This window comes from Ochotona curzoniae, unplaced genomic scaffold (assembly GCF_017591425.1).
Source record: "Ochotona curzoniae isolate NIBS_2020 unplaced genomic scaffold, NIBS_Ocur_1.0 contig_66, whole genome shotgun sequence".
NCBI classification, from domain to species: Eukaryota; Metazoa; Chordata; class Mammalia; order Lagomorpha; family Ochotonidae; genus Ochotona; species Ochotona curzoniae.
This window is the reverse complement of record NW_024466512.1, coordinates 17,565,414-17,581,552: the sequence shown is the minus strand read 5'-3', so window position 1 is coordinate 17,581,552 and position 16,139 is coordinate 17,565,414. Positions and strand designations below refer to the sequence as shown.

General features: G+C 42.7%; 1 protein-coding gene across 6 annotated transcripts in view; it reads right to left on the bottom strand.

The window, feature by feature from the left end:
* The window catches only part of SORCS1 (sortilin related VPS10 domain containing receptor 1), a 477,983-nt gene that overhangs the window by 100,309 nt on the left and 361,535 nt on the right, over positions 1–16,139 (bottom strand). For all 6 annotated transcript variants that reach the window (XM_040992145.1, XM_040992150.1, XM_040992147.1 and 3 more), the window contains exons 7-9: positions 11,163–11,281; positions 8,701–8,790; positions 4,019–4,198 (exon numbers count right to left, since the gene is read on the bottom strand). In XM_040992145.1, coding sequence (XP_040848079.1) covers positions 4,019–4,198; positions 8,701–8,790; positions 11,163–11,281 — 389 coding nt within the window. The remainder of the gene's footprint in view (positions 1–4,018; positions 4,199–8,700; positions 8,791–11,162; positions 11,282–16,139) is intronic.

The window sequence follows — 16,139 nt, the reverse complement described above, 5'->3', positions numbered from 1 at the left end:
AGAAACTCTCTCTATGAGGTTACAGCTCTGAATATTGATTTTCTTTGTGTTGACTGGGACCCCAGGCTCATGTCTTCATTCTGTTTGGTTTTAGCCACTGCAGTGCAAAGTCTATCATATTTAACCTGTATTTGAGTGTCTTTCCATCCTACTCGCATTACTCATCTAGAGTCGAATACATGTAGAGCTACTGCTCCTTGAGGGAGCCACCATTATTTGTAGTTGAGAGACAGCATTCTCTAGGATTTAGGTTACTCTGTCAGCAACTTTGTTACCTTACAAAAGTAAATGTACTCTCTGTACATTTATTGTGTACTTTTATACACAATTAGAATATTGTAATCTCTGTACTGGGAAATATAAGATTGAATAAAAAATACATTTCGATGTTATTTACACAGCACCTGTCATATAATGGTGCCTCCAAATATTAGCCATTGTTGGTATGATATTCATCAATAACAATCTATTTCTAGTACTTATGCTTTTTAGCCAACTTGCCTAGCTTTACATTTCTTGATTTCTTACAATGAGGTTCCCAAACATTTTGATCTCAAACCTTGCTACCTCATCCCACACAAATACATAGTTCTAGCACAGAGAGCATCCCATCTGTATCCAGGCTTTAACACATGTTCTTATAACATGGTTGGTTTTAATCAGCATTTACGCTTCCTTCCTCCTTTCCCACAAACACTGATCAAACATTCATAGCCTTGAGACAGAGATGCATTCATATGTTTATCCATTTTTGTCTGCCTTCGTTAAAACAGCTTCAAGAGTACATAAATGCAGAAAGTGCTGGTAATTGGCATGCAGAAGCATACAAAGAACAAATGCCATAGTCTTCCATCACCCCAAATGTGAGCAGACATGCATTCCACGGGTTTTATTATAGTCACCCCATCATGTATATTATTCATTCCTGCTTATTATTAATTCTTCTATGGATTTTCTTACTTTTCATTTCTCTCTTAGCTCTCATCATTCATTTCAATTCTACTGGGAAATTCATACTGGATGGCTTTCAGCTTCCTGCTAGCCAGAACAATCAGATTTAAGGGAAAATTTGTGCCAGGCTCCGTGTCAGCCAATATTCTTTCTATCTAGGTAATCAGCAGACATAGCGCTGCCGTTCCGATCACATCAATTTCGATTCAAGTTCCTGTGCACTGTCAGGTTAATAAAACAAAGCCACTTCAGGCCCAGCCCCGGGATGCAGAACACTTTTCCAGAATGTAGTGACACCGCTGCTCAAAGTGACAGTCAACACAGCCAACAGTTTCCTAGGGACAGTTAACAGTCACAGAGAGAGGCAAAAGGGGACAAAGAGGATCAAAGAAATGTTTACACGTACAGAGGTCACCCTCTTTCCTCTTCCCAACCCGAACCTGTTACTGGCGTCTGAGTTCAGGAAAGCATTTGTGAAAGTAGCTGCAAATAACAGAACACCGGAAAAATAATTCTTGTCCAAATCTGTCATCTTTGTATCATCTAGGGACCAATTAAAATGATCTCTGTTTTGGGCAGAAAACCAAATTTATCCAGAGATTTTATTCCGCATTGACTTGAGGGGTGAGGATCATCAGTAAAAAAAAGAAAAGTAACCTAAAAGAAAAACTGTTTTTGAGAGCTCAAGAATAGAAATTGGCTCAGAAAAGCAAAGGGTATGATTAAATTAGGGCTGCTATGTCTTCACGCAAACCAGTTACTGGGACCAAGCTTTTTCCATTCCAAGCACTAAATCAAAGCCAAATATATATATATATATATGCATTGCAGCTGAACAAAGCATAGTTCAAGTTTAAATGTTTTTAGGGAACTTACAAATGAGCAGAGAAGTGTGACAATTTACACTTGTTTATAAGAAGACAAAGAGTCGGTGTTGAAAATGTCATATGGCATTGCTAATTGCAATATGGGAAGAAGCAAAAATCCAAAACAAAGGAAATATATAGTACACGGGCATATTTTCAAAATACTGTAGAGATGTTTAGACACATATTAATTATGCAACCCATAATCTGTTGAGATTATATCCTTCAGGCTCAACACTTACTAAAGATGAACTCATTTCACCCTCAGAGAAATTCAACCAAGCAGATACCAGGTTATCTCCGTGTATAAAATGAGTGGCCTAGCAAATTTTTTTCTTGAGATTTATTTATTTGAAGGGTAGTGTTCCATACTGGGATACAGACACACACACATACGATAGAGAGAGAGAGAGAGAGAGAGAGAGAGAGAGAGAGTTTCCATTCATTACTTAGCTGGCCACAGAGTGACAGGCATGCTGAAGCAAGGAGCTAGGAGCTTTACCCAGACCTCCAGTGCGGGTGCAGTGATGCAGGTCCTTGGGCCATGTTCTAATGCTTTTCCAGCACATTAGCAAAATTCTGATCAGAAAGTGGCCGGGTCTCAAACCCGAGCTCAAACGGGACACCGGCACTCTATGTGGCTTACTTTGCTACACCACAATGTCAGCCTCCTAGCTAGGATTTAAACCTGGAAACTTAACTCCAAGGTTCAATTATATCTAAAATAAACTGGAAGTCAATCATCAGCTACGTGAACATTTTCCTGAATACATGTTCTGTCTTCTCATAGGTGTGCTGTGTAATGCAGACTAACATACGGGGAAGTGAAGACACGTTGCAGTCTGCGTCTTTACTGAAGAAAAGGAGGATTCCAGACGAAACTGTTAGTAGATTTTCTACGATTGTCTATATGTGCAATGCCATGAGACAGTCAAGCAGCAGAACGCTGGACCTGTTGCTAAGGGACTACACTATTGTAATACTATGGGGAAGAAGGTTGGGATTAGCCGATTAGGGGGAGAGAGGAAGAGATGGTGGAGGGGAGACTCCCTATCTATACCTACAAAAGCATATCCCAGAGAGTAAGAAATAAGAAACCAAAACACACGTTCAATTTGATGAAGTGAAATCACTGAAAGTTCACACTGCCATCTTGTGCATTCTGTACATTGATACATGACCTCTGCTAGGCTGCTCCAGTCTTCATTACAAGGAGTTGGACTCTAAGTCGTGCATAACGCTTGCTAACATGTCATTACACAGACGAAAAAAAAAAGTTTAAATAGTAGAAGAAAATCCTTAACTGCAACAGGAAGAGAGCTCTAGAAGGAATGACAACAGGTTTCAACTTCTTAAGCGAAATCTGATTCTCTCATACTGAATGTAACCCTTTCAGTTTTTTACAACACAAACAACTTCTTGACTCCTTGAATTTAAGCAAACGTAGCAATCACCAACACATGCAAGTGACCCCTAGATGTGTTCACATACAATATAGGTATATGACAGCACTTCCTGAGTGTTGAAAATGTTTCTAAGTGGCTCATTAGGGCTCATTTAAATCCTCCACAGCACAGACCCCTGACGAATAGCTAAAACCCATCCCCAAACAGCAGTTTCCTTTCTATCTAACTGTGCCAGCAACTGAAGAGCTGGTGTTTGTCACGAAAGGTGAGTAATTCCGCCGTCTGTGGTATCATTTGATTCCGGATCTTTTTGACAAACAAGTAGCGCTCAATCCTCCAGGGCAGTTTGGTAAACTTCGTTTTGCCTGTAGTGTTATGTCTGAATGCGTTCATTTTCCAGGTTTAGCAGAAAAGATGCTGTTCATCGTATCATTTCCTGGCCCCATGGGAAAAGATCATCATGTAGAAGAAGTGGTCCAGGGTGTGTCCACTGATGGAACGCACCATATCCAGGACCCTTTCCTCTGAGATAGGAAAGTGCTGCTTACCAACCCTTGACTTCGCAGCCATGTCACAGGCAGAGAGCACCCTCGCTCACACCCTCTCAGTGCTCCACAGTCTCCATTAGCTATGCTAATGCCTCTGGGGTGTCTGGTCCTGGTGTTGTGGTTCAGAAAAGAATCCTCAAGATCACTCTGCGGGTTCAAATGAACACAAGTGCGCCACAGATCTCACACTTTCCTAGGTGGAATGAGCTCACGCAGGAAGCCCTACGAACATGGCCTTGTGACATACCTCATAGAGGTCGATCATGACATTGCCCTCAGGGCCTCGGCTGCTCTGCACGTTCTCCAAGGCCAAGGTGAAGTAGACCCCCCGCGTGTCTGAGATGTAGAGGTTGTACGTGTCATTCTGGTTCCACTCTTGAACTGCTGCAAACACTTGGTTCTCATCTGTGCTGATGACGTGCATGTCCTGAAGAAAGACACAGAACAGTGAAGGAGAGAGATTTACACAGTAACGTGACATGTATCCAAAGAGGGTAGCACCTAATAAGGAAAGTGAGAATATGTCCACCAATGGCAGAGTTTCCTTAAGCATAAATGACCAAGCACCACTACTTGGCCAAGTGTCATTTATGGCATTATGCAGAGAGGTCATGAGGAAAGTAAGAGGCATGCTTAGAGCTCAGCTGTAGTCCAATCACTTCGGTAGACAATTTGAAGAATATTTCCCCTATTTTTATGACACTGGAGGATCAATCATTTCTATGCATTTGCCAGGTAGAGACACAGCATTTGCTCAGAAGGCTTATGTGGGATGGCTAGGAGGAAAAGCAGAGAGAAGGAGAATTAGCACGGTCCACAGGCCAGCAGTAGGGGCACCACCCGAAAGCATGTCAGACACACAGAACTTCAGGCCTCACTTAACAAACAAAAAACCTTCATTATAAGAAGATTCCTGAGGGATAAGGATGGACCTTAGAGCTTGAGACACGCTGTGCTGAGCTTCAGCACAACCTACTGAGCTTGCTGCTGGGAAATGTTCACATGAGAACCCCACAGCACTGACTGCTCAAGGACTTGGCTGTTTAATCCAAGCCTTACGTCAAGATGTTCCGCAGGAAGTCTAAGTGAAGGGCAACGATTGTAGTCATGATGAGTGTTTTCAGACCTAGGTGTTCTCGGAAGGCAGAACAAGGTGACGGCAGCGCTGTGACAGTGAGATGATGCCATGTACCACATCCTTTCCCCCACTCCGAATCCCAGGAGAGCAGAGGCCAAAGCAAGCCAAAGTGGGCGTCTCAGAGGGCGACTCGCCCTATCTTTTAGTGGATACCTTTTTATACAGACTTGGCTTCACTTCATTCTTTGTCCAAAACCATAGACATGGTGCAACTTACAAAAGAAAAATAAAACAAATCCCAAAAAATAATATCCTCAAAAAAAAAAAATCAAAAACCTGATGTGTTTTGACAAAATAAAAAGCAACAGTAATAGAATCCTGTGTCCACAGGAGAACCACGCATAAGGATTGTTCTCTTTCGCGCAGCGTTGTACTCAAGTCATCCTGCATGGATAAGAGAATAGCCGTGAACTGCTTCGGGAGATGAGACAACCCTCCCTGGTAACAATCCTACCTAACTTAAGACTTTCTCACTCTGATACGTATACTTAGACTCCCGCCATCATCAAGTAATAAGTCAGCAATTCAGCTCTGGGTCTAAACCAGACGTAGAGAAATAAGACTCCTGCAGTTTTAGTCTTGAACACACTTAACTCATGATTCCAGAAGGAAGAAGTCTGCATTCATATGGTTTTGTATTTCTCCCCTTTATTTAGTGTTCCCATAACGCATCCTAGAGTTTGACAGCATTTTTTGTAGACTTAATTCCTAACGAAGAAGTCAAAACTGAGTTACACTCATTCATTTCAGGCTCTTAATAATAGAAATAAAAGTTTAGTACAAACGTTAGCTATTGTTCACATCAGCCTAGTGTGGTTTTTTTGGTTGTTGTTGCTGGTTACATTTCTTCCAATAATTATAGCTTGATTTTTTTTTTTTTTGTGAACGAACCTCATCTTTGTAAGACATTTCTTTCCTCTAGTCAATCAAAATTGCTTGCTACTTTCTCTTCTACCTTCAGCACCAGAAGTGAGATTGTATGCCTAGCAATCTGAATGTTCAATTTCCTTAGCAACTGTAACTGAATCACGAAGGGTCTGTGATGCAAGCAAAATTAGTAAGATATATTTCTAGAGTGAATGGTAAATTATTGGTAACTTTCTTACTATTGGCTTGTCAGCAGAGGACCAGATCTGCTGGAGACATATTTTGGAGCCAGGAGATGAGGTCAAGCTTGCTAACAGTATCCTAAGCTAGAGGCTGGCGACAAACCTGTGACATTCTGTCAGTCCTCACCTGCAAACATCTAACAAGCTCCTCATCTTCCCTATCAGCAGGAGGCAACTTGATCCCTGAACTCAAGTGAAAAGATTTCAACACTCACCTGCTATACACGCATTCCAATCTGTGCCTCTGGAGTCAATTAGTTAACCTCTGGTGGGCTCCAGATAGATACAAGATTAAACAGCATGAGGCAGGAGGGGTACAGATCGGCAGCGCCATCTCCCCTTTACTAACTTTGATTTTATAGACTTGGAATAGAAAACACGGAAGCAGCAAGTGCTTATTTTTTTAAAATCTGAGCCACTTAGAGAACTTGTCATATAACTACATAGGGACCGAATGGTCATCTCAAGATGGGAGCTGATAGTCAGTCTTTATAAAATTGAACAGAATTTGGAAAAATGAGGTTAGCCCCAAATATATTAAAATGATATACATCAAGGTCATTTTTTTTCTTGCATAAATCATCTTCATAGGGAAAATGTGTCTCTCTTTATGCTGAATGTTTTGCACTGAGTCACAAAACATTTTAGACAAAAAGAAAATTTTACAGAACGTGTGCCAGACCATTTACCAGCCTATTCCGTGGGACATCACTGGGTTTCAACAAATTAAAAAGGAAATAAAAGGTCTTTCTTAACACCTCTTAATTAATTCTGAACCAAGGAATTTTCTTGCCCAAAGGACATCTTAGAACATCAACGTGCCAGACAGCGACTATGACGGAGCATGAACATAGAACGGAGTTGACTTTTTGAAAATTTCTGTGAAATTTTTAAGAAGTATCGCCAAAGGACAAACACTGTTGAAAAAGAATTTGCTGTGAGGATCAACTCTTTCCTCAGGAAAAAAAAAATGAGAGGAACAAAAATTGGCCAACCAGCTCAAGATTTCCAAGTCAGTGAGTGACCCAATCAGGCCCAGCATCCGGGTTGCGCGCTGAGGGCTGGGCAGCCTCCACAACACTGTCAGGCCAGTGCCCATCCATCTTCCAGCCCGGAGATGACCAGGTCTATACTCATCATGATACTCCCTTGCCTCATTTATCTCACTTGAGTATCTCACAATGCAGTCTAAGGCAGTTGTCCCTCCGGCAGGAGCGCCACATGCTTCCCGGGGTAGCAGTCACGCTACAATTTACGCATCACCTTCCTGGACACTTGTTACCATGATTTTACTTTTTGTTTGGGGGTGGGGGGTCAGGGAAACGATGCACAGACCAGAAAAACTGTTCTCTCAAGAGTCCATCCAATGAAAGCGGATGAGTACAGAAAACGTGAGCATGAGTTCGTCTCAATCCCTTTACTTAACGTGACTTTTAGCTCATTTGCAGTAGTTTTGCTCTCACAGAAGACAGGCAACTTCTTTTCGTTGTGGTCAATCACCAGCACCCAAAGTTGGGGATTCTCTTTGAGTGTGTAACTGCCTTGCAATGATTCACCTCGTTGCCTTAACGGGAAACACCCACCCAGACCAAACAACGCATTCCTTGACTGTATCAGCTCCTGTGTTCGTGAGAGCAAGCTAAGTTAATCACTGATGTCCGCTCGCAAAGCTCAAGGGAGTCTGAGCAAAGGCATACACTCAGCCGTTCACAGTGTCTAGTTCCCAGATATGCAGTAACAGTTCCATGCAAATTTCGTTGATATCAGATTATCACTTCTGGGCAATGGGACTCTTTCCATGGAAGCTCTTGCTGGCCTTTCAAGTTTCCAATAGTGGAAGCTATTCATTTGCTTTCAGGGGAAGATCGATACTATAAAAGATTCCAGCTTGGAAGCTAAAAGGCACGTTGCAGCCTCAACTCTTACTGCAAGTAGCAGTTGCTTTTGGCCATACAGCTGCTTGCTCTAGGATTAAGGCACATAACCTTAACAATTTCTGGTCACTTAAAGCAATCTCTTGTAACAAAGGCATCAAGAATGCATAAAGGTTTTTGGACTCCCACATCCACTTAAGCTCCACTAGGTGGCACTCAATATTAACACTGTTCTTCTAGGGTTGCAGGGAAAAAGACCAGCAATGTCAATAGCTCATGGTCTTTAACTTTTGTTCAAGGCTGTTGCCAAAAGGATATGTCTTTAGGGAAGTTTTTTTGTTTTTGTTTTTAAATTAGCTGTGCCTCAGCACTCTGAAGGCAACAAGTCTCGGGAGCGTCCCTGAGAAAAAAGCCACGCTGCTTCAGCGCGTCTCAATCACGGCTGCCACAGCCTAACGCTGTAACAGAACGCTTCCGCTGCACGTACCAGGCGTTCAAATATTTTTTTTTTCTGCCTTGCTACTAGGTAATTATTTCATATGGTTTATAAACTTTCCCACCTAAAAGCAACTGCAGAAACAATGACTGATTTATCTAATGCCCTTACAGCAAGAATCCTAAAGAAAGAAGGCAAGCAGAGGTCCTCTCTGATGGGGAAGGGGGATCTTGGCAAGCAACGGGTCAGCAGGTGAACTTGAGAAACAGGCAGGAAGGACATGACTGTGAGAGACTGAATGGGCCCTTGAGCAGGGGTGGAGTTTATGAACCAACGGTAACAGTGAACTGCAGAGAGCCACTCGGGCCATACCTTGGGCAGGGCATATTTTGGAAGCTTCATTTGGGCAAAGGCGTTTCTTCGGTAGGATACATAGTAGTGCGGTCTTCCTCCTGATGTTAGCTGGGTCACAAAGAAACAAGACTGTGAGAGGAGCTATTTGAAAGGTCACAGGTCACAGAAGAATACAAGGGTTAGCTGCCACAAGACAGTGGGGAGGCCTGTGCTGGACAAGCACAAGCAACTGGCATTCAGTTCCAAAGCACATGAACAGCAAACGTGGAAATGGTCAGAAGGCCCACATGCAACCTGCTGGATGAAAATGCAATTCTTTAACATGTTATCTGTCAGAGTCCAGAAAATGTTCAGCTCATTTTGAAGATGCTCTAAGGCTCCGGGTCACTGGTCTATCAGCAGCTCAGCTTCCCATCCCACGTCAGTCATCCTACAGGCAGGTCCTCAAGCCACACCTCGAGGATACGGCCCAGACCACTGGCAGAATGGGAACCTTCCCTCTGCAGGCACTCAGTTCCAATCTCGTGGCATCACACCGATGCCTGCAGGCTTGCCCCACAGAGAGGCATACCGGCATGGTAACAGAAAAAGCCAAACCCACCCATGGCCTCCATCGCCCAGAACAAAGGTACAAGCCCACTCTCCTGATCTCATCCACGACATATTGTCCAGCCAGAGCTGTGGGTGTGTGGGGCAGGTGAGCGGACATGGTTTCCACACTGGCATGAGAATGACACAAGGCATGCCCACTGCCAACCTGCTGTTCTTGGAGTCACTCTTAGCCTACACATGTAAGTTAAGATACCTACACAGACATGAGACTGTGTGTAACAGGCTCAAGAAAACAGGAAGATAAGAAGTTTTAAAAGAAACCAGCCCCCCAAACAGGCCAGCAATTACACTTGAAGTAATTGTGTTTATCCTACGACACTGTTGGAAGGTTTTAAGTTCTCTCCTGGAGACAGCCTGAGAGCTTCCCCTGCTCTGCTCCAAAGAGGCTCTCAGGCCTGATAACACTGTGCTGAAAACATTGTGGGGACATTTTCAGGAACCCTATACCCAGAAATTCCTTGCCCACAACTTCCCAGAAGTGGGAGGAGGGGAGACGCCGCACAGCTCCCACACCAATCCCCAGGAACTCTCATCTGAATGCAGGCCACGCCCCAGCTCCTGCCTGAGATGCTTGGATGGCCTATGAGGTATGTTCTATTCATTACTGCTCTTCCTTACACTTTGCTGTGTTACTTCCCACTACTCTGTCTTGGGTCTGAAACCTTTCTTGTGCTAAGACAAGAGCCCCTGAGCGGCCCGTCTCTGGTAATGTATTTTGTGCTCACTCTCATTTGGAGCTTGCCTACTCAGGATCTGGACAAGTGCTTGCCATGAATGTTGATCAGAGACTTGGGAATATGACTGGAATGACGCAGTCTCCCCCATTAGGTAGCAGAACTCGTTCACCTAATGTTCTAGTATGGCTTATAGGATCATGCTCTATGTGGCGTGGGTAGAAAAAGTACGAAATTCCAAAAGCCGAATGGATTCTCATTTTTAAGTCATGTATCTGGGTTATGCACTGTCTGTAGAAACTAGAAAAATTCCTTGGACAGGGAAATGAATTACAGACAGAATCAACATGCAACCATTTGAACGTCACTTGATAATTTGATACTGAAATTATCAGTGTATTCATTACTCATTTCCCTGAAGAAAATGGAAATGAGGTATATGAGTATAAAATAATATGTGAAGGATTTAAAAAGTACATAGCCTAATGTTGAATATTTGAACAACAAAAACTGCTTTCCCTAAGCACGAGAATACATATTCTAACTTCCACATTGTCCAAGCGAGGCAGAAATTGCCCTTCAGCGCGGGGAGGCAGCCGCGCCTCCGAACTGGCTCTTTTGAAATCACTTGTGGAAAGTTCAGCTTCCAACACTATTCCCCACTCTTCTTAGAGGTGACAAGTCTGGCTGAGCCCATGTCACATGGAACATCTTGGTCCTAACCCCAGCTGGTCAAGGACAACAGAGGCTGCTCCTGCCTGCTCTAGGGAGGACACTTGTTACCTGGCAACTTCCCCAGCAAGGAGGTGTTGGGAGGAGGTGGATGTGATCTTTCTTAATAAGCAGACTTCCTCAACTGCCCAGGCCCCTTAGTGACAGAGGAACGGGGCACAAGGGCTCAGTGGAACTGTGCATCCTCTTGGGACAATCTTGCTACTCGGAGCAGGGCCACCACCCAGGCTGATCAGGGCCTTGGGACACTAACCTAGGGAGTTCACACCTGTTCAACTTGCACTGCCATGTCTGCCCTCAGTAATGCTCTTCTGTTGAAAGGTAACACTTTCTTTTTTTTGCTTCTGTTTTTCTTTCTTCCACTTTTAAGGGAACGTAAGCAAGAAGAAGCAGCTGCCATAGGAACAGAAATCAGACAGACAAATGGCTTTGCGACAATCAAGAGGAGTGGGTCTGTCTTACCTGAACAAACACGTAATCATCCTGCACAATCAGAGAGTCTGGGTCGATGAACCCGGGGAAGGGCTTGTTTCTGTTGGTGTCTGTGCAGTTGTGCATCCGGCAAGTCAGGTACTGAGAATCTGAAGCAAACAAAAGCCCGGGTGAGGGAGGCACACATACAAGAGAGCCTTCGACGAGTGCATGAGAAATTATTTTTACCAAAAGCTGTGTGTAGATTGCAAAGATTTTTTTTTGCACCTCACTACACAGCTTTGAATTCATTTTTCCATGAACTATTTGAAGTTCTTTAGAGTCAAGAATCTTCAACTTCCCTTGCTATCTCTAAGTCAAACAAACTTCAATCTGTTAAATACATCATCAATGGCATTATGGTTAAAATTACTCTCACTGGTATTGTGCCCTTTGCTTTCACCACTATCTTACAGTATTCACACCAGCCCTTGTCATCCTAAGACATTAAATTCTCCTTTACCAATATTCCCAAAGAAAACTGTTTTAAAATTTATGCAATTATTTATAAGTCACAGTAAGAGAGAGACGGAGAAGGTGAACTCGACCCAGGTTTGCCACATGGGTGACAGAAATCCCAGCACTTCAGCAGCCAACTTCTGTCCCCCAAGATGTCTATTAGCAGTGGCAGAGCCAAGACTTGAACTGAGATGATCTGCAGAGGGGATCTGAGTGGCCCAAGCTGCAGCTTAACCTACTATGCTAGAACATCTGAGCAAAACAAAAGCATCTGGAAAGTCTGACAGTAGTATTTGTCATCCATGGTTATCTCTTCTCATGAGCAGGCTCTTCACTTCCTTGAACCCTTTGCCAAACAGGGAACCACAAACACACGTGTCCAACAATGAACCCACAGCACAAGTGCCAACAAGAAGATCCTGCTCGCTTCTCTTCTATTATTAATTAGCAAGGACACAGAACCCAAAAACTTTGCTGTCATTTTATAGACGAATAGCTATGACATGACTTTCACCTGTGACTGTATTTCAGAGAATAAACACAGCATCACAGATGGTACCCTTAGAATGATCTGGTCTATACGGCCTGACACACAGTGTAGACTGTCTCTGTTTAACAACAGCTCTTCTCTCCTTGGTCCAGCCATGCTGTGTCCGTCCCTTACTTACAACTGCTTTGCTTCATTGCATTTAGAAAAAATTCAAGCCCTCCACTGCCCAGCACAACAACCTTCCACTCCCACCCACACTAACCTATTCTAGTTTTCCAGTTTTTCCTCACTCACATCTAACATGCGTATTTCAGATTTAGGACTCAACCAAACTGTCTGCTTTCAAAACATACAATTTATATTCCCTCTATCTATAATGTTGCACCCCAGATTGTGGACTAAGAAGGTTTTATACTTCAGTGTATAGATTTTCCATAATATTCTCTACCATACATAGTGTTAATTCATTATATGGAACTTACTGCAACATAAAATTACCTTATTCAATATCTATTTTTGCACTTGCCATTATAATGGTGCAATCTCCAAGAAAATGGGTACTCTTTTCTTGTTGTTGTTTATTATTGGACCCCTAGATCCTAATATTATTCCAGGCACACATTAGTCAATCAATGAATACCTGTTGCAACATACTTCTTTACTGGAATAAACCCCTTAAGTTTTTTAGTTTATCTGAAGTGGAGGGACGAAGAGAAGTTATTCATCTGCTGGTTCACTCTCCATTTGCTCTTCACAACCAGGGCTCAGCCAGAGTGAAGTCACAGCCCCAAAATCACACCTGGGCAAGGCGGGGCACCCAGCACTGGGACCATGATTTCCTGCCTTCTAGGGTGCACATGAACTAGATGGAAAGCTAAATGGGAAATGAAGGAGACAGGATTCAGACCAGCCACCGTGACACGGAATGCAGCCAACACAAGTAGCAAACTGGCTGCAGCATGAAATGTTTGTCCCCTGGAGTAAGCATTCCTGAATAATGAAGGATCTTATTTAACTGATAATTAACTTGTCTTCAATGCTTTACATGTAAAAATTTACATATACATTTCTACATATAAAGTGTGTGATTTATATGTAACGATATTAAAGACATGAAGAATATGAAGAATAAATATCATCCACATGAAAATATCAGGAAATGTTTATTAACATGGTATGGACAATATCGTGTTAAGACGAATGCAAGAATCTGATAAATTCCTCTCTTAACAGATTTTAAGAAGGCCTGACTTTCAGGGGCTAACTTTAATTAGGAGCATGGATACACTTTGACTCCATAAGGAGGGCCATGAGACAGTCGCTCACAGTTTGCTCCATGAATGGTGGGGTTGCAGATCACCTCTAAGGAGACCATGGGGGCGAGGCATGAGCATACACCTTCAAACTCTTATTCTGCTCAGCCTGGTGAGACTACCACCCACCTTAAACAAGAGTCCCCCACTGCCCTGTCGCCATTTCCACTTTCAGACACTGTTATAATTCTATCACAGAACATAACTCAACACCTTCCCCCTTGCAGACAGTTTCTGGAACTCACTTCTTTCATTTATTTATTTATTTATTTAAATCATCTTATTTAGCTGTTTAGGGTACAAAGAGTCAAGGGCTACAGGAAAGTGGGTAATACCATTGTTTCCACACTAATATCATCATGTTCCCCGCTGTATCTGGGGTCAAGGGAGAAACAAAGGGAAAAGCCCCACCCAGCCTCCCACCCATCCCAGGTACTCAATGTGAGGCACACTCCACAGGTCCTGCTCAAGCTGTTTTGATAGTTCAACAGGTCTGAATTGCTGCCAATCTTGCCGTTTCAATAGCAATGAAATCTATTAAGACTCCTCTGGCTGACATAGTCTCTTCATGGTTGGAGTTCTGAGATCAGCACTTTAGTTGGAGGGATCTCCAAAGAAACTTCATCCAAGGTGATCCCAGACCTGATACTTGTGTGTGCTTGTCAGTACGGGGTCCGGCACCTGGGACTCACTTCTTAAGAGAACAACCTTCTGCAGAGCACACAAAATCTGCTGTCAATTATAACAGACAAAAACCCAAATACTCTTCCTGCATTATGCAGATGAGTCACTGTGACCTGGATGTCACGTGACCTGGATGTCACATGACACTGTACCCCAGATAATAAACACAATATCATACCCGACTAGCACTTTCCATATATACATAAGTGTGTGTATACACACACATACACACACACATACATATACAGTTTCATATTTTCTGGAAAAGATTGCAATCAATCTTCAAGGAAACGATGTGAACGCATAGCTATGAGACTGAGGCTTGAGTTGTGATGTGGTCATGTGGTCCTCTACCAGTTGCACAGATTGGAGGAAACCATTTCCACTTTCTGCATGAGCTCTCATTTATCTATTAATTAGAACACTGATGCCAACTGTCTACTCAATTCACTAAAAGAGTTAATGGAAATACTTTATTTGCTGAATTTTAAAAACTTTAAATCCATATAATGCAAGTTGTTATTATCAAGAGCAACATGGTCCCTTTTTTTTTTAAACTGTATTTCACAACAATGAGATCAATTGTGGCACACAGCAGGCTTTTACCGGATAAATTTGTAATGTTTCTGTTGTGGGTTCTGTTAGAAACCCACCCAACAACCATTCCTGACCAGTATAAGACCTGTTGGCACATTCTTCCATTCTACATAGAAGGATGGATCAATTCTCTGGCTTCCAGGCTCTTGTTAGGTTTCTCACTCCTTCTGACACTGGCTGGTGTGAGGAGCCATTTAAACCTAGTACATGTGAATGGGAAGTGAGGGGAAATCTTTTAAGGGCTGCTGGGAGACAACGGGAGACACTGAGGCAGACCCTCCTCCTCTTCCTCTATATGTAACACCACGTTTCAACGCAATGATTAGATTTGCTCCAGACTGCCTGCTATACAAAGAGCCTTGTAGAACGATTAAGACAAAGAAATGGAAAAGACCTGCTCTCTGATGGAATCGTGGAGCCACTCAGCATACTGAATCTAGAACTGCCCGATCCACTTGAGATCTATTTGAGCCCCTATGTGAAATCATGGATGCAAACATTGGATAAAGAAAATTATATCAGATGTTCTTGATTCGACCTGTAGCTTCATACTACAAATGGAGCAGCCGTCACATTTCTAGGAATTACACTTAAGACTTGCGGATGGATACCATTTTTGTCCTATTTATAATTGCTTCTAATGAATTCTTATGGCTGTAGTGATTTCTGAAAAAATACCAGGTGGAAATATGAATATGCGCTTTTTATATTTTCAACTCATTTGTGTTTCAGTTACGAATCTGAAGGAATTAAGGAAAAAGTAAAGGAATACAGGAACCAAGATTCACTTACCATTAGTGTGCCCAGCACGCTGCTGCTTGTTCAACTAATTAGATGTATAACACGAAAAAGTAACAATTAACTTTGTGCATATACAATGAACCTGAAAGTGATACTGACTTGTAGAAACGGCAGAATGCACTTATAGTTCGTTTCTTTAAGTCTCACTGACTTCTATCATGCATTGCGTGAAAAACTAGAGTCAGTTCGGAGTTAGTTTTGGTTAGGGACACTCTGGTTTTTATGTAAATATGAAGGGGTTCGGCAAATCACAAGAATATATGCAAATTAGCAATTTTCATCTGATTCATGATTTGGCAACACGGATCAAGGTGTTTGAAAACAGTATACTTTGGTCTCAGACTCATTACTGAGTATCCTGCCAAAGAAAATCTTAATCTGGCAGACAATCAGCCACTAGGATGGTCATCGTTTTTAAGAGGGAGTGGATGTTCAATCCAGCAAATCGAGTGGATGTTCCATACTGGAGTATCCTGCTCCTAGTTAGCTGCCATTACGGACCGGTGAAGCAGCAGGTGGACTGCTCCTGCAACTGTGCCACAATGTGAGGAAGCTGCTCTGAGTTCCTGGCTCCTGACTTCAGATCCGGAAATTCCTCGTAGCTAGGTTGTGGATTGGAATTCT